Source organism: Pteropus medius, unplaced genomic scaffold (genome assembly GCF_902729225.1).
Source record: "Pteropus medius unplaced genomic scaffold, Ma_sr-lr_union100, whole genome shotgun sequence".
Lineage (NCBI taxonomy): Eukaryota > Metazoa > Chordata > Mammalia > Chiroptera > Pteropodidae > Pteropus > Pteropus medius.
The window spans coordinates 6,995,177-7,022,224 of NW_024353517.1; the positions used below are offsets into that span (position 1 = coordinate 6,995,177).

General features: G+C 39.2%; 1 protein-coding gene across 2 annotated transcripts in view; it reads right to left on the reverse strand.

Moving 5' to 3' along the window:
- P3H2 (prolyl 3-hydroxylase 2) overlaps window positions 1-16,758 on the reverse strand; it is a 137,729-nt gene extending 120,971 nt beyond the window's left edge. The window contains exons 1-2 of one of the 2 annotated variants that reach the window (XM_039850728.1): window positions 16,516-16,758; window positions 15,199-16,085 (exon numbers count right to left, since the gene is read on the reverse strand). In XM_039850728.1, coding sequence (XP_039706662.1) covers window positions 15,199-15,678 — 480 coding nt within the window. In that variant the 5' untranslated portion in view covers window positions 15,679-16,085; window positions 16,516-16,758. Of the gene's footprint in view, window positions 1-15,198; window positions 16,086-16,515 lie in introns of those variants that run through there. The other variant, XM_039850729.1, reaches the window with a different exon arrangement.
- Between the last annotated feature and the right edge of the window lie 10,290 nt (window positions 16,759-27,048).

A 27,048-nucleotide genomic window follows, 5' to 3' on the forward strand; every position in this document is an offset into this window, starting at 1 on the left:
CATATTTAGATATAATGATATTTTGCTTTATAGTTGGATAAACTAATAGAGAAGAACTATATCTGGACAACTGGTATATATACAAGGGAGAAGTGGGAAATAACTTCTTGCTTATCACTAAAAGCCCAGGCATCATGGAAAAGACTTTAGTTTTCTGGCTTAATTCATGATTTTGTGTAAATCAGAACATAGGTGTATTGAACAAAATGTGCTGAAATCAAAATAGGTAACAGAGCATTAAAAAAAAAAGTGCATTTCAAATGAGAGGTCTCAACTGAATGCCAATACATACAGTGCTTTATTCACAGAGAACAGCCATTGTTAATAACTTATATCCTGATATTGATTTAGCATTACAGGAAATAATGAAAATTTTGAATACAATTCAATCAACCATTAGCTTACATCATTTTAGAGGGAGTCTTCACATCTGTGTAGCAAATACAACACTTTTTCTAACACTGAAAGTAGAGAAGAGAGATACAATTTTTGAATTAAGTGATGCGATCAACAAATTCAGGACAATGAATCTGCTACAAAAGACTATTTCTGTGACCACAAAGGGCTTGCCCATTTGGCTTTCCCCTCCAATATATTTTGTATTTTATATTGCCTAAACCTATCACTTTAGTATCTAACATATCAGATATTTTAATGCTGTAGGTAAGATACTAGGATTTAAGACCAAACTGAGGAGTAAAAAATTCAATTGCTGAGTTTCAGTTTAGTAACATTTAATAACTTTATAAAAGGAAATATGCCAAACATTAAAATACATTAAAGCTAATAGAGACTTTTAAGATTATATATTACAATCACCTCATTTTATAAATAAAGATATTAAGGCCAAGAAAGGGCCATGATCATAAAGCCAGAGGTAGTGGCATAGTCAAAATTAATGTCACAGTTTCCTAATCCCTTATTCAAATACTGTTTTCAATGTATCCCACCCAACTTCATATTAATAATCTTACATTGACTTATAAAGTTGGTACCCCCATAAAAGAGCTGTCTTTAGAAATTATGATCAAGTGCACGGAATGGCATTTAAATGCCTAATTATAAGGAGAATCATAGGGACAAACTCATGCCGCAGAAGTAATGATTCAAATTCGACAAACATATTTAGTTCCTACCAAGTGCAAAGACTTAATTAAGTAGGCCATGTGTGACTGTTTAGGTCAAAGACTCACACATAATAACCTGGAAAGTAGGTTTATCCTGGGACAATGAGAAAAAGAAAAGGGATTCATTACTTAGGAGAATTTTTTTTTAAATTCTAAATCCTACCTAAATTGGTTTCCCATATATAATATAGTAGGTAAATCTTTCCTAACTATCCTATTGGGAATATGGACCAGGATGATCAACTATTCATTTACTTATGAAAAGTTAAATCACAGTGTTCCAGAGAGGTCTTCTCTATGGACCTATAAACAAGTAAAAGAGCAGACTCGTGGCAATTCAGCAGAAGTGCTGGGATATTTTACACCTCTAAAGCAGGATTAGAAAAGAATACTCTTAACAACTTCACATGTCCAGTTGATCTACTTAGGTTTAATTTAGTGGTGATGAAAGTTGACTAGAAATTTGTATTAGCGATCAGAAAGGTTTTCTGCAATTTTTTTGCACTGAAACACTGGTAACAAAGTTAAACCAGAGTTTTGAGATCAAATCCACTCCATTTGTATTCATCATCATCGTAATTTAAATATTATTTAAAGAGTCCGTATGAAAATTTCTGGTTCTGAACAAGGTGGAGTAAACTCATTTTTCCCCTACCTCCCCTTAAGTACAACTAAAAATGCTGGACAAACTACAACAGGTAAACACAAGAAGACTCTGAAAGGTGGCAAGAAGAACGTAGACTGGCTAGGGACCCAGCATTTGAATGTCGTGGTAAATGGATTTTTTGTCTCTTGCATATATCCCAGATTGGACACTGGAGAAGTCTGCAACCTGGAAATGCCACTGAGAGCAGACCAAAAAAAAAAAGAGAGAGAGAAAATGAAAGCCCTAAAAAGCATGCTTTCTCTAGTTAAAGTACCAGGAAAGTTAAGCATAGCAAAACAGAAATGTTTGTGATGATACTTGCCCTACTCCAGCCAAACACCAGGGAATAAAAACATGTGACACCCACACTCAGCTTTGGTCAGCTGGTAGGGGAGGGAGCCTGGACTTTCAACTCCCTCCTCCCCAGGAGTGGCAGGCACTCCTCCTCTCCAACTAGAATAAGGGAAGAATTTCAGAGAGGAAGTGCCAGATAAAGGGCTTCTTCAAATATTATTTAGGAATATTTAATATTCTTTAAACATTCTTAAATATGAAGTCCTGGGCAGATCTCCTAGCAACCCAATGTGCACATGACCAGAATGAACATCGGCAAAATGCTTGAGAATCGAATGAGCATGTGCAACGGGGTCAGGTTTTCATATCGGCCTCTGGATAGCATACGATTGAAGCAAATTAGAACAGCCCTGCAAAGGCACTGTAAACGAAATCGCATTTTCTGAGCATATCGTGATGTACTTGCTAAGAGAAGTGTACCCACTTTCAATTCCTAAGCACTGATGTCCTGAACATTTGTCATACATTTTGCTTAAAACTCTCATTGGTACTCTACCACAACTAAATTCTTTTCAGATGTTATCTCAGAGAAATTTGAGTCAGAAATCAGAAGACTGATGCAGATCATACATGTGGATATTGTTACTGCTAAATACTCCATGAGTGTGTGTTCCTGTGCATGTTTTAAGGCCTTGGTACTGTTTCTTTCTTTCCTTTTTTGCATTATATAAGTTATTTATAGGAAGTGTGCTGGTAACCCTGGTCTAAAATTACAATAACCAGAATTAAGAAGCAGGCTAGAGAGAAGAGCTGTAGGGTTTTTGCATTGAAAAAGTGTTTCATGATCTACCATCTGTGGATATGACAGATTTTCATTTCATAAGATCTGAGAGTATAAGACAAATTTTCATTTCATAAGGTCATGGAAAATGTGTTATATCTTCTCTATTTCAACCTTACTTTGGTGCTTGAATCTTAAATGCAACCTCCCTGTTAAACATTTGTCCAACTCATGCTCAAACATCTTCTTTTGGGGTTCCTTATTATATTTGAACAGATGTCAGTGTTAGGAAAGTCTTTTGCATTCGAGCCAAGGTCTTGTTCTCTGCAACTTCTGTTACTTGGTCTTAGCCCTTTAATTCCTCAGTGCCATAAAGATCAATAACTGTTTCCAATGATGATTTTTTTTAAAACCTCTTTTTTTGTTTAGTCTACTCATCCCTATTTCAACCGTTTCTTATGTAACATAGTTATGAGACTTTTATCTATCTTTCTATGCTTCCTGAATATACCCTAGTTTATCTTGTACTTCTTAAAGTACCACCAAATTAGATATTACTGTGATCGTCTTGCGAGTTTTACTTTAAAGTGATTGGCTGGCCAAAGATAAGGACTAGCAGCAGATACACTGGAAGTACTTCCTTTCCTTGCTTATCTTCACTCTACTTTGTATTCCATTACATTATAACCTCATCATCTTTCTTTCCCATAGATAGATTGTTGGCTCTCTGTACTGGTCCGCTAAAGTATTTTAGAATTTCTGGCTGGCAGAGATAAAAGGGCTCTTATAAATCATCCGGTCCAATGTTGCCCTTGTCTAAATAGAGACCTCAAGGCCTATAGGGAAATGTTAGTGACAGAACTGGAGACAGAGCCTAATTAGCTTGATTCCTAGACTCAAAACCCTCTACATTTTTGTTTGAGCTCTTCTCCCAATTACCTGACTGTTATAGAAGAAGAGGCCTCATTTTTGGTGTCTGTGATGAAGAGAGGTTTGCTGATTTCCAAATGCAGGCCATCTCCCCTGGGTACTAGAGATCAGGGTGGGGAAATGGCTTAACGGGGTTTAAAATTCCCAAGATGTGTTGGTCTGTGAGAAGAGATTTTATCTGTTAATATGAAACAGAGAAGGTTTGGAATGTGTTTGAACAGAGTCCCATTTTTTGGAAAATACTAAGAGGCCACAATCTCATGGAAATTGTGAAAGCAAAGGGTTGGAGAACATAGTGGAGAAGAGAGCAAAAGGACTTTTCTCAACACAGGAAAAAAAAAAAAACAACAACCATGGTCCTGAGTTCTCATTAAGAGGATGATTTTTGTTTCAGCCTGATGATGAAAGGGAACTGATATGTCTGCATTCCATGGTATAGAGAGTTGAACTTCAAGTCAGTAGCTCAAAATGAGCAGGTCGAGTCCTTGTTCTGTGTGTCCTACATTTTCTGTACCTTCTGTACAAGTGATTATCTTCTCAGTGGATCATGATATAATTGCCTATTATTTTACCTTTTAGTTTCCCTCACAAGTTTGCCCTCTGCCTAGAAATTATGAGGCACAGAACAAGCACTTCTGCATCCTGCTGACCTAGGTGAGGACACCATCTTTTTTTATTATTGGTAATTTCTCACGAGAATCCTATGAAGTAGGTATGACCATCATCCCTATTTTCCAGATAAGAAATCCAGATTCATATAGGTGAGCTTTCTGTGCCATACAACTAGTAAAAGGCTGGACTTTTGTGAGTATAGGTTTGTTTAATGTCAAAACCTAGGTTGTTAGAAGTAAATGAGGACTCAGGTTTTCTCATCAGAAAAAACCTGGATTCCGATTCTGACTTTTATTTACTAGCTGTGTGATCTCATACGTATTATTTAACCTTTAAGCTTCAATGTCCTGTTGTAAAATAGAGATTAACTAAGATCTGTATTTTAGGATTGTTGTGAGAATTTGCTGGGGAAATTTATATAAAGCTTTTAGCATAATACCTGAAACAGTAATGTTTATAATCAATAGATAATATCTATTATTACTAATAATTATAAAACATGCCTCATAGCTACATCGAATGTTTGGTTTGGGGGATTTTTAAAAATCTGTCAAGGGAAATACCATTTTGCCATTTCAGACTTCTTTATAATTTCTTTTGCAAACAAATTGTTTCAAGAAGGTACTATAATATAGTTTCCAAGTTAACTAACCACCACCCTATATGGTTTATTTTTGTATGATTCTTCATGAACGCACACACAAGAGATTCTTTTTATTAGTTTAATGACTTTCTTGATGCTTTTACCTTTTGGTGTTAAAAATAAATCAATAAGTTATTCTGATAAAATAGGAAAAGTGTTTAACACGTTTCAGCTGGGGGAAGTGATGAATGATTTTCTTTCTGTTGCTCATTCATAGTTCATTCTCGTGTACATGATTTAGTTTTCTATTAGGATTTTAAGTCCTCCTCTTCCTCATTCCTCATCTTTTTTGTACATGCATCCCTCGTATGTGATTTTAACAAATGTTTTTGCATTCTATCCTTACATCAGCCTTGTGAGTTAGGTAGTTTTATTATTATCTTTTCACAGAGATAGATACTGAGTAACTAAGAAGAGAAGGAACTTACCAAACTGTAAAAGAGAAGGTTAAGCTATACCTCAGGTTTAAAAAAACTTGAAATGGCAAAATATCATGCCCCTTAATAAACATAAAGTCACTAAAAATACAATTTATTTGGACTTAGCTTTGAAGTGGTACATTTTATAACTACAATAAAGTAAAATTCCTTAAGAGGTATCATTTCATATATTACCATATATTGATTTTTAAGCCTCAGAATAGTATCCATTCTTTTTAAAGAATATAATCAATCGAATTTCCCCTTAAGACATCCTATACTCTAGTCTGAACTAATTTTCCATTATCTCTGCTTCCAATGTTTTTTTTTTCTTTTTTAGTCCTTTTTTTTTCTTTGTAAAAATTAAAAATTACCAGCTTTTTCTAAATGACATTTCTCATATACCACAAATCTTTAAGTTATGTCCTTTACATATCTAATGTCATTACTTTGATACATAACATCCCTGAACTGCCACTATATATAAAATCTGTTATGGTCTGAATGTTTGTGTCCACCCCCCACTCCCCCAAGCGGGGGCCAGTGTGAGCGTACTGCCAGTCCTTCGTTTATGAAGATGAGACTGGTGCTAGGATACTTGGAACTCTGCCGCCACCCAACCCATCTCCCTACTGCCAGCAAGTGTAGCTGGGGGATTAGGGGGCCCTGGAACTTCCCAATGTGCTGGCAGCATGGTGGCACCTCCTCTGACGTGACCCGCTCAACCTCATTCCCAGGGCATAGAACCCTCACGTGGGCCTGGGGGGGGCCTGTGGTCAGACCACATCTGACCTGTGACCTGGGAGTGGGCCCACAAATAAATTGCTGAGGGGGGTGGAGAGAAAAAAAAATATATATATATATATATATGTGTGTGTGTGTATATATATATATTGAAACCTACCCCCCGAAGTTGATGATATTAGGAGGTAAAACCTTTGGAGGGTGATTAGGTCATGAAGGCAGAAGCCTCATGAATGGAATTGGTGCCCTTATAAAAGAGGCCCCAGAGAGTTCTCCGGGCCCTTCAGCCATGTGAGGTTACAGCAAAAGATGGTTATCTAGGAAGCGGGGCTCTCACCAGACAATGAGTCTGCCAGCAGCATGATCCTGGCTTCCATCTTTCAGAACTGTGAGAAATACATGTTTGTTGTTCTTAAGCTACCTAGCCTATGGTATTCTGATATAGCGACCTGAATAGACTGAGACGCCCTCTGACTCTGACACTCTGACACTCTCTTACTTCTCTCTCTCTCTCTTTCTCTCTCTCTCACTTCCTCTCTCTCTCTCTCTCTCTCTCTCTCTCTCTCTCCTTCTCTCTCTCGCTCTCTCTCTCTCTCTCTCATTCTCTCTATATCTCTATGTCATTTCTTCTTTCCTGTGACCTGTCTTATTTCTCTCACTTTCCAGTCTTCTATAAGTTGGTATTTTGGGTTTCAGTCAAGTGGTTTTCCTTGAATATATGTGATAGAGAGCTAACCCCCAAAAAACTAAATTTTGCAGTGGATTACTTTTAAATATTGAGTTTGGATACTTTTCAAGTTGAATGAGAAATATATTAATTCTGGAATTTGGAGTTCACAACTGAAAAGAGTTAGTTTGCATTGCTAAAGCAACCTGTCCTATCATGTTCTGACAATAAGTAGAGAGAAGCCAGATTCTCTGGTCTTCCTTACAAGCTGAATCAGTGCAGCCACAGGGGAGGACAAGCTATTGGATATGAACCTGGTGATTAGCATCGTGGAGAAAGAGACTCTATTTCCAATGGATTTCCCCTCATAAAAGGTATCAAGCTGCTGCCAAACTTTTTCATAAATATCATGATTCATCAATGGGCACATTGCCATCTAGCATATATTGTCAAAAACTTGATTTGTACTTGTCTAACCTTAATATCCAATTATCTTAACTATGGCTAAATGTTTAAATTAGTGGTTCTCAATGTGGGATGATTTTGACCCTCGAGAGATATGCCGCAATACATAGAGACATTTTTTTGTTGTCACAGTTTGGAGCAGGGTAGAATGTATTGCTATTGTTACCTAGTAGATAAAGGCCAGGGATGCTGCTAACCATCCTGAAATGCACAGGACAGTCCACCACAACAAGGAATCATTCATTCCAAATATCAATTAGTCAAGGCTGAGAAACTCTGGCTAAAATGCTTCTGACCTGAAACCTACAGACTGCACTGTGTAACTAAACCCTCGGTAATCCTATAGAAACAGTGATTGACAGTGAAAGTCCCTATCTCTAGTGGCATTTGCTAAAATCAAATGTTGACTGTTGATCCTGGATTCCATCTGAAAAACATTATTAAAAAATAGCTCTTGCTTCAGTGGTGAAATAATTAGTATAGTCTTCTGGATTAGTCTTTGATACTATAATTTGAGATCATTTTTAAAAACAGCCAAATTTAGTTTTAAGGTAATTCACTGTATCTGTAGTCCTAATTATGTGTTGATTTCTTCATACAAGTCTATTGATCTTGGCAGAACGAAAGCTAAAAATTTAGCATTCAAGCAAGAATAAATCAAAATCGGTTCAATTAACTTTCCTATGATTTAGGGTTTGGTTTTGGATGTATTTATTATATCTTTTGCTTTTCTCCATTCCTTTCCAGAGTTCCAGTATAATTACACCACAGTCTTCAGCAGCATCCTATTACTTGCATAAAAAAACTGAATCCATTATTTGCATATAATGGATTCCAGCAGGATCATTCTGACAGCCCTGAACTTCTGAAAAATCTGGCATCTTGGATCTCCCTCTATCTAGCTCTTATTCCTTCATTTTCTTCCCAAAGAACATTCTTTGCTTTATTATTTTCATTAGGTTTATTGAGGCACAGCATTGACTAGGTCGTCATTTCTGAGTTTTTTCCAGAAGTGGGGAGAATAGGACTGTAAGGAATAACGTTGCATAAGGAGATGGTAGCTATTGTTTTCAGGGTCTATTCCATATAGCAAATAATGTAATTGGCATGCTACATGTTTTATTTTAATTTTGTGGAGTTTGTGTTTTTAGTGTGGGTCTTAAAAGTAGAGGTCATCAGCAAAGTTACAGAGGGAGGATTCAGGATTCTTGGATGCTAAACTTGGTTCTTCACTACGTTGCTGGATAAATGTGGACAACTTGATTCCCTTTGGACTTTATTTCTCCATCTATAAAATGCGTTGGAACACTAATGTTCCATGAATGTGGCGGGGAGCAGTTGCAGAAAGATGGGGAACTGAGAGGAGAGGGGAGCATCTTCCCCAACATATGCCCAAGTCTTACACAAGATATATGGGAAAAAAGGTCATAAAAAGAGTTTCAAAGAAGTGGATGTCTATGTCTGTGTATTAAATAAGACACACTATGGTCTTCATTGTATTAGAACCAGAAACCTGATATTGCCTCTACAAGAACCTGCATTTCTCTTCCTTCTTTTAATATTCTCAGCTCTCTTCATTTCAGATATAATTTCACTGTGTAGATCACCAATCAGACAAGGAATGAGGGAGGAGAAGGAGAAAGAGGGAAATAAGTATAGGAAATTAAGTAAAGCAGAAAGGTGTGTAATCGAAGTGAAATCAGCTACTTCCAACAATGGTCTGTAGCCCTCAGCAGTTCTAAAACTGAAAATCATAGGGCACTAAAGCATACCACAATGAAGGCTGACTCTGAATCATTTTTTTAAAGGTGTGTGTCTAGCCATTTGGCAAATAAGGGCAAGATCCAATGGAAATTACATAGCTAGGAAGTCAGCAGAAAAGAGGGATGAATAAAAGGAAAGAGAAAAGCTAAATGGAAAAAAAGACAGGAGAAATTATTTTTTCCTAATGAGAAATGCAAAATTTTCCACCAGACAACTGTGACTCTTGGCTGAGTGGCCTATGTATCATGTGAAGGAAAATGCAGGGTGGGTGGGGCAGTCCAGGAAGCTCTGTCTTGTGTCTGCCCTGTCTCTAAAGTCAACAGGTCCACTGTAGGTCTCAGCTGCTCCATTGATTCACCTGACTGCCCCTCAGGAGGCAGCCATGCCTACTACAAAGAGCCTGAAAAGAACATTGGACTACAAGTTACAATACTACACTCTGCTTGCTGACGCACCTTGAGTCGTCATGGAACCTCTAAGGCCTCTATTAACAGCTATTAAGTGACAGGGATAGACTTCTTTATGATCTCAGAGGGTCCTTCAAGCTGTGTAGCAGTTTTGTAGTTACAATAATTACTACCTCTCACCCTTGCCAGACTACATTTCTTGAGCAAAATACAGCACTTATCTCTTCTCTGTCTTGCCCCTACTTCACTGCCCAAAAGCAATTATTTTACCTGAAGAGAGAGGTGAACAAGATGCTCTCTTGGAGTCCCTTCCAGCTAAGATGTGATTCTAAGAAATCCACAGTTTACTCAATTCCTTAGCAATACAAAAGAACCATTATTATACTAAATCTGATGAGTTTTCATTTTAGGTGAACCCACCCACCTTTCGGAATTTCTCAAACCCCACCCATAAAGCAAACTGACATTTTATCAAACATTTCCAAAAGAATTCCACAGAGCTATCCGTTTGGAGTTTATCAGTGAGCAAATGATATTAGTGACAGAATACATTTGATTCTCAAAGATGGAATCTGTGAAGAGAGACAAGTAGTTTATTACTTTCCTTTATTAAAATCTGTAATGTAATCCCTGATTCACCAGATTGAGATAGGAGAAAACTTGTAAGCAGTTGTTACCCTCATTTAATTGAATGTTAAGTCCCTGTGGCACTTACTGTTTGTAATTGTGATGGATGACTGAAAAAGAGCTGACTGGGCCTTCCAATGATCAACCCCCTACAAGGAAACAATTGAGATTCTAACGCTTTAGCATACAGGATCGAAAAGCTGGCTAGACAAAGAATCTCCCAGGTTTCCTTCTTAAGGAGTGGGAGAAAGATTGTGACTCTGGGATTTTGATGATCCAAGCACAAAAAAGACTCAGTTTGAAGGAGGGAGGGAGAAAGCCTTATTCCCCGAGGAAATAACAAGTAGGACGATTTCGGAACACCTATTTCAAATAATCAACCTCTTATCTGAAATAATTGGAAAGAGCAAAATGTACATAGTTTACATACAGGTAAAAAGAGATTTAAATGTGGAATTTGGGAAAGGTTTTTATCCTAAACAAATAGGATCTATATCATGAAGTTGTGGCCTAGGGTTTCAATTTTTGTTGTTAAGGCATTCGTCTAGAAAGAGAAAGAAATCTATAAAGCAGAATAAGAGCAAGAAAATTCCTTGAGTTTACTATTTTTCTATTCTAGAAACCACTACAAAATATATTATAGTCAAGAAAGAGAGTTTAGAGAGATGACCCTGGGAGGGAGATAGAATCACCTAACTTAATTGCATATCATTTTGTTCCCTTTCAATCCTGAAAAGAAAAACAAAGGTCAAATGGCGCAAAACACCAACTCAGAAACAAAACATGCAGGGGCGGTTTTAAGTAAAAAATAAATAAATAAACAACACTATTAAATGGCTGGGAACAGCAGCAGAAAAACAGATACTGTTAAAGTATTCCTGATTATAAAGCGCACAAGTAAGAAAAAAAAAAGTCTGTCTCTTCATTTGTTTAAGTTCAACAGATGTACATAAAGCAAGCACAATGCAGCAAGGATTTTCTGAAGCATGGTTTTAAGTAATAAGAAATTAGAAAACCAGCCAGAACCTGCAACTGGAAAAGACTAAAGTCAAACAATCTACAGTTCTGGAACTTTCCCCCCACAACAGACCAGCCAGGAAACAAAATAACTAGTGTGAGACAACCTCCTGCTGCCACACAGAATTCTTTCTCAACATTTCATGCATGAGGAACCAAACTATTATTCATTCAACAAACATATGCTGAGCATTTACTGCTACTGCCCCCTGTTTTAGGTATTTGGGAGGGGGAATAGATGCTGAGGACCTAACTCAGATCTACTGAACCTAAATTTCTAATTTTAAATCATATTTTTAATGTTCAGATTAATAATAATCACCCTCCTAATAATCACCCAGATCTGGAAACTCCTACTTTAGGAAATGTAAAAATGACTAAGACAGTTCTTGATCTCAAGGAGCTCACCTAAGTGATAGGCAAATATAAGAATTTCTCCAAAACAAGGTTAAAAATAAAACATGATATTAGAGGAACAAATTCCTTGCTGTGGACATTCAGAGGAGGGAGAAATGATGGGCTGTTGGGAGTTGCACAAGTAATGAAAGAGGGCCTCACAGAAATAGGCATATTTATGTTAGTATAGTTACCATTTCAACATATAGAACGGGAAAAAAAATCTATTATAACAATAAGAAGAAACGTGTCTCCAGTTTTTAATGAGAAATAGGCCTTGTACTGGGAGCTTTACATAAATCTTCTCTTAAACCTAACCTAAACCAATCAGGTAAGTCTTATTTCCCCATTTTGCAGATGGGACAACTAAAGCTCAGAGTGTTAATTTAACACAGCTAGAAATTGAGAAGCTGAAGTTCAATCCCAGATCTTTCCCATTCCAGAGCCTCTATGCTTCCCAAAGAAGAATAAACAAACCCCAGATCTGTAAAAGTGTAAGACATGTATCACCAAGTGTCCATAGTTCCCTCTGACTGGAAGGTAGCAAAGTGGGAGAGAGAGGGCACGTAAGGTTTAAGGGTAGTCAGGCTATGGATGCTGTATTTAAACTTTGTGGGCTTTATATGGTAGTAAGGGGAAACCACTGAAGGTTTCTCAGCAGAAAATGCTATGATAAAAGCTTTATCTTAGTTTCAGGCTATGAATCATGAGTTATATCTTACAATCTTGAATAATAAAAATCAAAGTTTGAAGAGTCTCACCCTGCCTTTAAACAAAAAAGTGTGGCTAGGAGCCAGGTGGAACTGTTGCCTCATAGCAGTCCAGATTCCCAATATGTCAGGTCTTAAGAGTCTATAGAGCAGGCCTTAAGATAAATGCAATGCATATCTGCTATCCCGCAGGACAAGAATCTGCTCATCCCTGGAGCTGTCCAAATCTGGCAGAAGGATAGCCCTGGGGACTACAGCATTCCCTAGGACCTGAGGCAGTTCTGTGGGACAGTGGCCATAGTACAGGCAGAGGCATCAGTCGTTGGCAGAGCTCAGAGTCCTGACTCCCGGTACCGCGCTCATTTCATCAAATCAAACCATGTGACACTGGGCAAGCCCCTTTCCCTCTCTGACTTTCCCTTTACTTGTCTGTGAAATGAGAAATTGATTTGGATGAGGCTCAGATTTCACAATTTTTAATTCTTCTCTTCCAGCACAGCAGCATAATGGATCCACTTGCATCAGGGGCTCATACTAGAGATTTGGGGAGGAGTAGCATGTCTCAAGAGCTTCCAGTTTGTAAAACCCCCAGCTGAGAATAACCACTTCATTACCTCCAGGAAGCCTGGTAGTTCTGACTATATTATAGGATTTACAGTTCTCAAATTGTGGCTGCAAAGTCCTCATTGAATTCAATCTGGCCCAAGAGTATCCTTTTCAAGTACAAACTGGAACACTGATGTCAAAAGTAATTCAGCAACTTGAGGGACCACAATCACTCCCTGGCTCATGCAGGGAAACTCTTCATTCTACCATCAGGGAATGAACACTTTAGGATCCACACCTGTCAGAGCCTGAGGATACTGTTATTACTTGAGAGTTTTGTTTTACTCTCAAAAGATGTACGTGTGTGCAATTCTCTAGCAGCCAAACAAGAGCTAAAATTGTGGAGTTCATGGGGGAGGGGAGAGAGGAACAAAAATGAACCTTATTCGATGTTCACAAAAATATTCCTGCAAACTGTAACCATCTAAAATGAATTTCTGTAGGGGTAAAACATTTATCCCATAATTATGTGGATCCAAGAAATTTTGCCTATGGGAGTAGAGGTGAATATGGAGAAGATGCGAGACTTGCTCTGCTCTCAGAAACACTGCTGGTAATTTTTTACATGAATTCACATATTTTTAAAAGAACTTTTGAAACTTTGTTGGTTCATCAGACCACACCTAGTAGTTCAACCACAGAAGTGTCCCTGAATGACTAACTCCCTTAATGAATTCACTGCAAAAACCTGAGGCATGTTAAACCTACGGCTTTACCTTCTTTAACCTCCAAGAGAACAGGAGCAGGAGAATGAATGAAATAAATGTTGGCATAAACAGTGAAGCAAGCTTAATCACAGAACCAAAAAAACAAAAACCAAAAAAAACCCACATTTTGAGTTACCTCATAGCTACTTATTTTTATAGGACTAATCATGAATATGCATTCCTTTTCCAGACCTGAGAAAAAAAAAATGTGCCCAAGATGTGTGACAAGACTATCAGCAGGACTGCCAACCTTACTTATATCTGAGACCCCTGAGAAGTTTGCAACAGGGACCACCCATGTTCTGCTCTGGGAACTAGCTTAGTATATCTTCAGCTGTGAGGTACTCAAGGTTCCCTCTCTGCCTAGTTGCTTACCAGTGATCAATTTCTGTAAAACCACCAAACACTGTCCGCTCATTCAAAAGAAATCAGATTTATATTTAATGCCTTGGCAAATCTGTCAGGAGGCACAAGCAAGTAGAAGACAAATCCTGGAAGTGATTCAGGCCCAAAATACTGGTGAGGCATACCACTAGTGAAGTCCAGCACCTTAGCCACAACACTGGGAGTTAACAGTCTCAGTTGTGATTTCCTGAGCTCCACTGGCAACTGCAAATCTCCAAAGAGCCCTACCATCTGGAGAGCAGAGCCCTTTAGTGATGAGCTGCAAAAAAAAAAAAAAAAAGGCATTTGGATATCTGCACCTGATGTGTATGAACCAGAAATGGAGCCTGGTCCACTGACTGGCATGAACATTCAACCCCTAAAGCTGTCACTTCTCCAACAGCTGTACAAAAGGCATTGACATATTGACATAAAAAAGGCAGAAGTGGGAAAAGGTGTAAATTCAGAGCAACGTGGGTGAGTGAGAGTGGAGAAAGGTGAGGAACAACAGCAGAATTCTCTCTGCTGAATGAAGCATCCAGATAGATCTTCAAAATTGTGGGTGTGGGGGAAATATCAATATATACCGTATACCTCCTGACACTAACTCCAGGCAAGCTGAATACACAAACATGAAACAAGGAGAGTACTGGGCACTTGATGGTGAATAATCCAGTCCAGAAACGAGAAGCCTCAGTGAGATCCCCTCACACAGATTCACCTCTTCCATGCATTCCTTCTCTTTAACTTTTGATCTTATTTGTTTGTTTGTTTGTTTGTTTTTGTAGATTCAGGGGACTAGAGAGAAATTTGTTTCAGAACTAGCCTACTTTAAATCCCGCTGTTTTGAGAATGTTTTCTTTTAAACTTCAGAGAAAAGGTGCAGACTAGCGCATAGGAGAATGGTGTGGAGACAGCAGAGAAATGGGGGTGAGGCTAGACCAAGAATAAAGGGGGAGAAGCCCTTATGCTAAACCCAGCTCTGACAAAGTCTCAGAAAGTAGTTTTGAGGGGGTACTTTAAACATCTTATCAATACAATCCTTTTTGAGAAAAGTTGACGTCGAAAGAGCTAAAGAGTTGCTCAGGTTCATCTAGTGTTGATTACAGAGCTTGGGCCACCAGATATCTAGATGCACAAACATGAGACAGGAACGTTAAAGGAATCACAATCTGGCAAGGAAACGAGCAGTGGAGAGGGCTCAGAAGAGCACCTTCAGCCGCAGGAAGCTTTAGGTGTGTGCTCTGGGTACCTTGATGTAGGCTCGCTGCAGGTAGTTGTAGGGCACTCTGCGTTGGAAGTCGCTGCGCACATCCTCGCTGACGCGGTGGCGGGACGCGGGTCCCCCGAGGCGCTGGGTCTCGCAGCTGCGGTAGCAGCGCGCCCGCTCCAGCAAGGCGCGGAAGAAGGGCAGTTCGGCCCCCGGGCCGGCAGCTGGGGGCGCGAGCGGGCGGCGCGTGGCGCAGTGGCGGGCGCAGCGCGCGCGGATCTCCCGCAGGCGCCGGTGGCTGCGCAGCGCCGCTTCCAAGTCGCGCACCGCCAGTTCGTAGTCCCCGCTATAGTAGGCGGCCACGCCACTGGCGTAGAGCATGTCGAAGGGCTGCAGAGGCCCCGGCTCAGGCTCCAGCTCTGAGCGCGGGCTGTCTGGGGGGCCGCCCCACAGCGGCGGCGGTAGCAGCAGTAGCGGCAGCAGCAGCAGCGGCGGCAGCTGCACCCAGATGCGCTCCCGCATCCTCCGCCGCGAAGAGGCGCGGGACAGCCACGCTCCCGTACCGCTCCCGGTACCTGGTGTCCCGGCCCCTTCTCCTACCTCCGCGGGCTGGATCGTCGGCTCCGCCGCGATCTGGCTGCCCTGCGAGTTCCAGGTGATTGCAGACGCTCGGAGGACTGAGAGGCGGAGGCCGGGTCGCCGACCGCTCTTAAAGGGACGCCCACAGCTCACACGCTCCTCCTGCTGCACGAACCTCCGCGAGCCGCTCGCCGGTGCTAAGCGCGCGCCCTGCCGGCTCGGGGCCGCAGACGCCGGGGTGCCAAGATCTGCACACACAAGTGCCAGCCAGAGAGTGAGCGCCGCTTGAGGCCAACCTGGGCGAAGCTCTACACATGGGGTCCTTTCTGCAGAATGGATATTACTCCTTTCTTGAAGAGGAAGAAAATCCAGTTAAGGAAGTTAGGACTCCAATCATTTTCTGAAATTTGTACGTGACCTCGCAGTTTGCAGACCTCCTTCAGAGGAAGCACTGAAGATTCATCTCAGGCTATGAGGAAAGCACGAGAGGGCCAGTTAGCCTAGTTGCAGAGGCTTAAGGAGAAAAGTGATTAGTTCAAGTTATAGACCTGAGAAAAGGCGAAGGAAGGTCTCACCCCTAGGCCTTGGGAATCAAAGCTTACTGTTCCTTCCCCTAGTGATGGACCCTCCCTAGCCTTCTCATCCCACTTTGTGGGTGTGTGTCTGTGCATTGGAGTAAGGGAGAGAGGCAAAGGAGGAGCAATAAACAGCCCGCTGTTCTGTACAGAGGGCAGTATTACAGGACTCAAACTATTGGAGGATGGATGGATCGGGCTGTACCTATATTCTGTCTCTCGGTTTATCCACCGTGTGACCTTATGCAACTGAGCCTCAGTTCCTGCATCTCCCACAACAAATGTCCCAACACGTCAAATAGTTTTTAGATATAAATTCTTGTAAGAGTTGAACAAAGAGGCAATTTAATAATTCCAGTACCCTCAGGACTTAAGCAATGAGCATAAATCTAGAAATGGGAAATGTGACAGAAATGGCTGCCAGACTCCAAAGGACTAGCTGGAGGCTTTCCTGCTCCTCTGTTTCTCTTCTCCTATAAATACCTTCTGAGCCAAGGTGTTCCCCTCTTTCCTGTTCCTTGGCTCCGCACACTCACAAGGATTCCTGAGAGCTTAAGCTATGGACCTTTGACTTCGGCTTGCCTCCTGAAGGCATTCCTGTGGTCTCCTAATGTCTGTAGCAATTTCACCAAAGTCTTCTTGGCTACTGGGTTGGTGAGCAAGAGGGAATGGCAATAGGAAAGAACAACATGTGTCATGCATGTAGTTGATAGGAATTTCCCAAAGAAGACTTCTGTGTGGAATCACCACTATGCCCAGGAGATTGCCAGAGTTTTATGCTCATTCCTTTATTCATTTTGTTGAGTTTGACCACTTTGACCATGAAGAGACATGGTTCTGTAACTCCAAGGGACACCAGAGAATTATGCTTTTATTTTTCTCCGTAAGACTTCACTCATTTGGCTCATCCCACTGATGGAAAAGCTCCAGTTTGAAGCTGAGTGTGTACTCTCAATGCTTTGGATGCTCAGTTTTTTGGAATTTTCACTTGGATCATCTGCCTAGACTTTTTCTGTAGAGATTATCTCTCTTTTCAGATTAAGACTTTGGAGTTCTGAGTTATCGATCCACTTGTGGAAGGTTTTGAAGCACATTAGGCTTCCCGCCCCCCCGTGGTAGGGAGAAGCTTTGCCACAGATTATCTTCACATGCCATGACATTTCCACATCATTTAATAAAAGTCAATTAAATTGATATCCTTGCATGCCTACTCTCAAAGTAGGTATTCTGGGGAAGAAGGGATATGAATAAACCAGAGTCCTTATTCCTAGGAGCTCATAATGTTGTATAAGAGAAAAACATGATATATAGGACTATGATACAAGGTAGAATGTGGTACAGAACATTAGATTCAAAGTACCATAGAAATGCAGAGCCTGCAAAGATGGCTTCTAGTGGCAGGATCTAGGGAAACTTAGGGAAAGAATTGGCATTGGCTTAGAGTCAGAAGTTTATAAACTGTAGCCACACCAAACTCCCTGCTGATCCCAGAACTGGCCACGTGCTTTTGAGATTATCTTCTTCTAGATTATCTTCCTCTGTACACACCCTACCTGACTAGATTATCTAGATTATCTTCCTCTGTACACACCCTACCTGACTTTATGGAAAATGTTCAATTGACATCTCAAAATTGCATGAATATCGGAAGAAGCACCAGAGAAGGCAAAAATACTATTATCTGGCTCTGACTCTGAGGGATTCTGATTTAATTGCCCTGGGGTATGGCCTGAGCATTAAGATTTTTAAAAATTCTTTAAGTAGTTCTAATAGGAAGCCAAGATTAGGAACCATAGGTCTAGAGTCAATGCTATAGCTCAGAGACTAAGTACGTGTCAGGGCTCCAGGTGCTAAGGAAGGTTCATGAGTCTGAGATGTGCAATTACTCAGATCTCTCTGCCAAGGACAATCTGATCTTCCTTTTAAGGCTGGATAGGGACAAAAGTTAATGACCATATGGTGATAGGAGTCATGCAGTGATGAGAATTTGATTCCAAGCTCTGCCCAATGATATCAACTCTGCATTGAGAAAGACAGCCCTCCCCGGGTCTCTCACACTCCTGAACGCCTTGCTGGGCATGCCAAGAATGCGCTTCTTTATGGAGCCTATTTTTTAGATGATTGAGTCCCATCTCAGAGTTCCTGATTTATTGAGTCTGGGCTAGAGCTCCAAAATGTGCATTTCTAATAAATTCCTCGGTGATACTGAGGGTCTTGGTCCGAGAATTGTACTTTGAGAACCACTTCAATACAGTTCCTATGAACAATGGTTCTCAAACTGTGTTGTGTATGCAAAAACTAAAAAATAAAACATGTATGCTGAATGTCATGGAGCACTGAATGATAGTAATTTTGTTAATTTTTTTTAAAGAGAAAGAAAACATATACATGAACGTAAGAAAGAGAAATGATTTGAGAAAGGGAGACGTCGAAGCATAAGATGTGGAAATTTTTGCTAAGATAGGTATGAACTGGAAGCCTGTAATTTCCCTATTGTTCCTCATTCCTTCAAATTCAGAGAATAGCCAAAGTAGAAGAGAATCCATCCAAAAACTTTAAAAGGGATCCAATCATTTCCTTTTTTTAAAAAATTATATTTGGAAGGAATCTTGACAGAAACGTCAATTTTCTTTAGACTTCTGTGTACAAATCAAGAGCATCATCATACTTGCTTGTTTTAGGGAACCTCTAGCAGGAAGAAATTCAGAAAACAAAAGATCATCAATGCTTCTTATTTTCCCCAAATCAGCTTAGTTTTTCAAAGTTTTTTTTTCAAACTTCTCTCCTTCCTGTAAAATCCTTATGGAACAATAAAAAGCGTACTCAGTCTTCATCAGTAGACTTAATCGGCTCTTTCCATAAGCAAATCTAATATTAGTTTATTTCGATCATGTGTAATCAGGACTCTTGCTTGCCCCAAACATCTTTGAAATGAAAGAAATAATTCTTAATATGTAACAACCCAACCCTGTTCAGCTGCTGTTGATGCTGGCAAAAAGGAAGCTGTTTTGAAGACTTTTTCTTGTACAAATAGGATCATCTGAAGACTTTTTTTTTCTCCATGTAAGTTAGTGTAAAAGGCAAGCCACCAACAGTCTGTCAAAATAAGAGAGAGAGAGAGAAAGAGGAAAAAAAAAAAAAGGCCTTCCTGGAGGAAGAGTGTTTTTTTAGAAAAATTAATATTTAACTTACATTTAAAAATCAAACAGGAGCTGCCACATTCCAGGACTGTCTGTTCCTTTTCAATTTCCTTAATAGCTCTGTCTCTGTACTTACCTTAATTCCTGATTGAGCTTTAAAATTCCAAATCAAACAAAACGCTCTGTCTCCACACTCCTGTCATGGAAGCATTTTAACTTTATTCCTTGGGACACATTATAATTGAACAAGAAAAAAATGAAATAAAGAGTATTAATTATTCACAAAATAATTTAAACTAAAAACACAATTCAGATTGAAATCTAGAGAACTGAGCAGATCTTATGTGCTGGGTATCAGACCAGTTATTTTCACAAACATTTAGTCATTTAACTTTCAAGGGTCTCTTTGAGTAAGTATTATAATTTTACCAGCAAGAAAATTGAAACTTGTAAAAGGAGAAATGGCCTGCCAAGGGCCAGTTTACAAATTATAGGGCCAGGACTGAAACCTATATAGCGCTTTTTCCACTGTACTACACTGCCTCTTTCTAAGCCTAAAATATCTTCAGAGCTCCTGTCAAAAATTCTGCTTTGGTTAAACTTGTACAGATCACATTTTTTCTTTAGTCACCAACTTTGCTTTATGTTACTCATTCAGCTAGATTAACAGACTCATAAAATTTTTCTACAGAATAAATATGAACACGGGGTGTGTATGTGTCTGTGTGTGTGTGTACGTGTGTGTGCATGTGAGCAAGACAGCAAGAACATGTATACATATTAGACAGGCTGAATATGAATGAGAACTTAATTTGATAGGTGATGCAATGCATAAAGAACAAACACTTACCTATTGGAAATTCTAGAAGAGATTATTCTGCATGTATATGCAATCCATCATTATGAAATTAGCCCGATGCCTGCTTATCTTGGAGACCTCCTTTCCATCTTCATCCCTGAATGCTTCATAGCAGAATTTGTTCTGAATTCATATTCTGAGTTTATGTTCTGAATTCATGTTCTGAATTCTAGTGTTCTACTGGCCTACTCAGCCTTCAAAAACTCTGGTTTAGAAACTAAACCCTTGTCTTAGAAACTGAACCCTTGTTTTTTGTTTAGGGATATTGTTTTATAATTAATCGCTTCACTTTTTTCAACTTCAATTTTGGAACCACTTGAGTAGACCCAGAAGTGGAAGCAATAAATACCCCAATATTACCTTTATTGCTGAAAAGCAGGTTTGGAGAGTATGGGTTTTAATATGCAATAACTGGTCTTTCAAATACCTCTGCCATCCACACCCTCAAATCAAACTTACTTGTTAATGCTCAGGCCAAGGTAGGGAACTTCTGAAGCTTTACTCTAGAATTTCCCTCTTCGAAGCACATAAGGAATTCTCCTTCAACTTTCTACTTATTAATTAGAATAATCACTCACTTCCTCTGGAATGGGGCCCCTGCTTATTCCTGCTAGCTCTAACTAAGACTGTTCCTAAACCAAGACCCTGATCCCAGCTATCAGACATCATCAACACCAGTAACCTGCACAGGCCAGCATCTAGTTCTTGCTGGCAGAACCCTTGAGAGTGAGCTTTATCTCGCTGCTGTTGAACTCTCAGTCTCATCTTACAGCCACTCCTGATGCTGACTGCTTTGCTATTGGACACTTGGATAGATGTATTTCATCCTGCTACTTGCTGATTCTGTGTCCCTAAGTTTACCCCATCCAAGTGTTTCAGACCAGTTATCAAGATCTGGTTCTAGTTTACTCTGCTTCTGACTGGCCCCCAGGTTGACTCTGGGACCTGTCCTGGCTACAGCAGAGCTGTAGGTGGTCTCACCCTCTCTTGCCTCAGCCTCATGGAGAAAGAACAGAGACCACTTCAAATGAATCATGTCATGTACCCATTTCCAGCAAAAACATAGCCTGCTTCACTTTCCACATTTGGTTGGGACCTGGATGGAAAGCCAAATAGAGAAAGCACGGGAAAAAATATAAAGCTATTACTTGGCTGGTAGAGAGTTTTTATTAAATTTCTTCGTAATGTTAAACTTTCATCTTTGTTCAGCTTCAAGTAACACTAATTGAGGATTATGAGCTGGGAACATTTTGTGATTTTGATTCCTGGGGTTGGAGCATGGGGAGAAATTAAAGCTATATTATTATACGAACTTTACAAATAAAGAAATTTCAGTATAGAAAATTTCAAAGTCCACAGAGCAAATAAGTTAGGGAGCCAGGACTTGAATCTGAGTCTAGATCCCACTTACTGAGGATCTCACCTTTCTCCTGTTAGGGTCTTCAGACTGGAATTCTTTTTAGCACCTGTTGACAGAGGCTTTGTTCTAGCCAACTTCTCCAGCCTTCTTCTGGTAACCTCCAGACTCATCTTCTAGTAGGATCACAGGAAAATAAAAAGAGGCAATATTAGGGCAATAACGCCTCAGCTACCACAAATCCCCAAGTTGTAGTGCTGGCTGCCTACCTCTCTCATTATTCTTTGTTTGCTTTGCTCATACTTACCAACATTTCCCTCTTTTTGAACCATTTCCACAACATCCTTATCATGATGACCTGAACGGTGGTATCCTGCACACTGGCATCCCCACTTCTCTGGATAGCATCTAGATGTGCCTCTGCCAGGACTGCCGAGCCTCTTCTGTTCTGTTCTCTAGTGTCTGATAGGTACTGGCACCCCACCCCAATCTACTGGAGGATGAGGTCCCTCCAAGTCTCAAGGAGATGTATTAGTCCTTCTCCACCCTAGTCCCAGAAATCTCAGCATCTTACTACTAACAACCTTGTCTGTGGCAAATCTAGGATAAATTGCTTTTAAGGTAAAAAATAATATATAATTTTTATTTATTTTAAATATGTGTAAAACATCAGTGCCTCATCTTTTATCAAAATTCAATTTGTAAACACAAAGATTAACAATCATATTATTTACTGTCAACTATAGAGTAAAAGGATATTAAATAATGATATTAATAAAAAGGATATTAAATAATTTTTATGAAAGAAAAAGACTGGGAGGAAGGAGAAACAGTTTTGCTTTCCTTTCGAATAGAGAAAAATGTCCTCCCCAGAAATTTTCAAACTGTTCAATAAACCTTAGTGATCAAAATAAAATTATAAAAGATAAAATCAATTATTTTGCTTATCATAGTTATTTTAAAGAATTCATTCAAACAAAACATTGGCAGAACCCATAAAACTCACCAATGTGTCTCTACTGGAGAACTTGTCATTCATCATACCCGGATACTTTAGATTCTGACTTCACTACTCATATCGGCTCCCTTGGAAATAGATCCCAGATTTCTAATTACCTGACCATGTGTTCCTCAGTAGCCTGTCAGGGTTCCTTCTTGTTCTTTCTTTAACCATGCTGCCCCATACACCAGCTCGCTCCTGCTGTGTTCACTTCCAAATTACCTTTTATTAGCAGTACCTGACCATATGCAGATTGCCCAAATAGAAACTTATGCAAAGAGATACCTAATGATCATCATCCTCTTAACCTCTTGAGAAGAAAGATTTACTAGATCTCAACACTGTGCCTGTGTTCTAGAAAATGTTATTCAAATGAGTGAATGAAATAAATATATATCCAAAGAAACATGCATATAAAATAACCCTTGACAAGAAATCAGAATGCCCTGGATCTCTAGTTCTGACTCTGCCACGAGGTAGTTGTGATACTGTAGGCAAGTCACTTCTCGTCGGGCCTCTTTCACCCCCATCAGTAAAGGAAGGTGTGGAACTAGACTTCTGAGATCCCTTCTAGCTCTAAATATCCTAATTCTTTCAATTTAAACATAATGTTATCACATCCCTAGCAGCGCCCCCAAAGCATTACTCACCCTCTCCCTGCATCTATCTCTGGGATAAAGTTAACTTTGGTTCCCAAGCAAATTTCCAAGCTCCCCCTGAGGTCATTAAAATTCTCAGCTCACTCAGAGCTTGTTGGTTTCACCTAGAACTATCAGCCAGCCTCAGCCAGTAGAGCAGGAGACTGGTGTTATTGTTTTGAGGCATCCTGTAGTATAATAAATCCAGGCATTGAAGAATTGATCCATATGCCTCAGCTCCCTGGGGAACCTTCCCCCTTCAGTCTGTCCAGCATGTGTCTTCTCCTCTGTCTCTCTGCCTTTATGCATAGAAAGAGTCATGAAGAGAATCCATGATTTAGGAAAAATAGTGAGTAGAGAGGTACAGCTACCCCAGTCTCCCACCCCACTTCATAAATGGAGAAGATAAGACCCAACGGCAATGATGAAGTGGCTTGCCTGAAAACAACAACAACAGCAACAACAACAACAACAACAACAACATAATGAATCATTGGTCAAACCTATATCTCAATTCTCTTCCATTAAATCTGATCCCTTTATCACCTTACCCCTTGGAAGACTTCAGAATATAAGTAGTAAACCAACCTGAACCAATTTATATTTGAGCGATGAGACCATTTATATTTAAAAATTAACTTAATAAGCTCCAAATGACTTTCATTGTTAATGATTGCTTTTAAGGTACTGTAAAAGTATACATATGTATGCTTAAAAACTTTGTAGACAATTCCTGCTTTCTTTCAAGAAAAAGTAGATTATAAGCTGTATTTTAAAAAATCTCCATTTTTTCCCCACTTCGGTCCCAATCTACCCACAAGAAAACATGGGTCACTAACTTGACATTCTGCCTCTGAAAGACTGCCAGACAAAGTAGAAAGCCTGGAATGTCATATGCAGATCTCACAATACCAACGCTTTAGGAAAGACCTGCAGAGAAATTGTGAATATGATTTCATAAGCAAAACTGGTATTTTACCAGAAAACAGTCTTCTTTAACTTACTTTACAGAATCAATTTCAGATAAACATTGAGTTGTTTCCTGGAGTAAAGTGCACTTTCAAAAAATCAAGAATCATTTTGATTAAAAATATTGCAGTGACTGAAATCAACCTTCTAAGGAGTCAGAAGCTTTCCTTTTGATTTATAAATAATCATTTCACATATAATAATCACTGGTCTTTAAAACATAACATCACTTTAATTTGCATAGTTCTTGATAATTTTTAAAGCCCTTCCACGTAGGTAAAATGATAGATGCTATCTCTCCACCTCTCTGGTCTTCTGGGCATTCCCTATACAAAGGCTTTGGGTTATAATGTAAAGCAGGGGAATTCAAAATCTCAGCCCCTAGGACTGCTTTTAGCAAACTAAAGACAATCTGCTCATACCGAGACAATGGATACTCTAAATAAATTGGTTCCTCCTCTTTTTCAACAACCCCACTAGATGTCCCTCATTACTGAAAACTTTCTAGGATGGAAACAATTTTATTAAAGCGATGTGCTTAAATTTCTAGAGATTCTGCAGCACTTTGAAAGATAAGCTTAACCAAAATGATTTTAAAATGTCTTTCTCCTCCATCTCCCCTGCCCCCAGGTCATTCTTGGTATACCCACAAGGAAGCAAAGCTAATTAACTTCCACACTCTGCATCTGAAAGATGGTCACACCTCAGATTCTACCACATAAAATTTGAAATTCTCTAGGGATCTGCCTCTGTATTATTGCAGGATAATAGGACAGAAAAAGGACAGATGAAAACAGGAACTTATCCTTGTATTACACTAGTTGCCTCATTTTAATTGGCAAAACTTATAACCCTTCCCTTGGAAGATTATGTCATAATTGACTAAGGCTTTCTGACAAGTCTTAAGGACATTAAAACCCAGAGATAAATTTTTTTCATTTATTCATTTTTCTTCAGTGATATTCCTCTTAAAAGCATCTCATCTGACATTTTAAGAACAGGACAATGAGACCAAATTACATTTTTATTCATAATTTCTGCTCTCTTTCTCATGAGTATAGATCAAAAAACTTTTCAAATTTTGCTGCTAATGAAACATGCATATAATTTTGCATGTTTGTCTTATCCCCAATCTAAAAGTAGGCCAGAACTAAGTCAGTGAATGAAGTTAGGTTACTAGCTTTCTGATAGTGGTGAGCCAAATAACCCAGCCTCCTATCATCATACTTAGCCAAACTTCCCACTATCTTTCCTTCTCCCTACAAATACCCACTGACCTATCATTCAAAGGGAAAGTTAAAGAGGTTATCATGAGCATCTATTTCCTCAACAGAGACAAGCTTGAATAATTAAACTCATAAGATGTTCCAGGATGAAAGAAACTTTTAAAATCATCTAATGTATTTTCCTAATTCAACTGGCTTACATTGAAAAGTGAATTGTTAACACACAAGCGTATAGTAATTAGGTAGCTAAACCGGCATGAAAAATCACACTTTTGTAGACAAGGCTTTTGTCTTGGAAGAATGATCTTATCAAGATTGACTTTTGAACTGTTTCTTGCTGATTCCCTTAAAATCATTGTTAGACTGTAATCTATGAGGTCCTTAGCAGTTCCCAAAGTCTTTTAGTACCCCTTCTCCCACTTCAGTAAGAGCCCTTGAATTTTATTTGCATGTAATACAGTTAAAAAAATGATACTGCTGCTTCGAAACTTAAAAAAACCTTTATTTCAAATATGCCATACTTCCAGCAACGTACCCACATAGAAGTCCAGGCAGGATCTGGAAAGAAGGCATTCCTGAGAACATTTTATATACATACACACACACATCACACAATTTCTCAAGGGTACAAAGTTGAAAACATCAATATTATCCCCTGCACATGATTTCCTAAGTTGCTTTTGCTTTTACTTTCCATTGCTTTTGTGGTATGCTCAGATTTCTGTAGAAGTGGATATTATTTACTTCTGGGCTAAAAGTCAAGATGGGCAAGAAAGCAATCAGAGCTACTGTAATTAGCATATTTGAATTCGAATCCAGCAGATCTGAAGATGGAGTCTAAAGATGCCACTAAACACACTGGAACTTCAAGAGGAATCAGGGATGGACTCTAAACAATAATATTAACATCCAAAAGGCAATTGGGAGAAACTTGAGAAAACAAACAGAACCACTGGGTAAATGTAACCAAACTGCTTTTGTGACACCAGCGACATGAGGAGTTTCTCTTTAACTCAAGCCTCTCCCCTCTATCTCATTTGTTCTTTTCTAATTTCCCCATCATTAAATCCATCAATATTCACCTAGTTGCTCAAACCCAAACACTTAAAATTATTCTTGAAATCTACTTTCCTTATATTCTATAGTTAATCACTCAACCTTGTCCATTCAAAATTAAAAATATATCTCTAATCTATTCCCTTTCTCTCTAATACAGGCCACCACTCTAGAGCAAACCACCATAATATCTCACTTGGTTAACTGTAATAGATAGATTCTTTCTGTCTCCTAGCTTTTATGATTGTTGTCCTTCAATTTGTTCTCCATACAACAGTTAAAATGATCTATTAAAATAACATAAATATGATCATGTCATTTCCAGCTTACTAATCTTTAATGATTTCTCACTGCAGCTGAGATAAAATAACTTTTCTGCAAGGTAATACATGCTCTAGCCAGTCCCAAACTCAGCCTTACCTTTTGCAAATTTCTTCCTACTTACTACTCTCCATTTTTACTGGACACCTGTAATTTTCTGAAACTTGCCCAG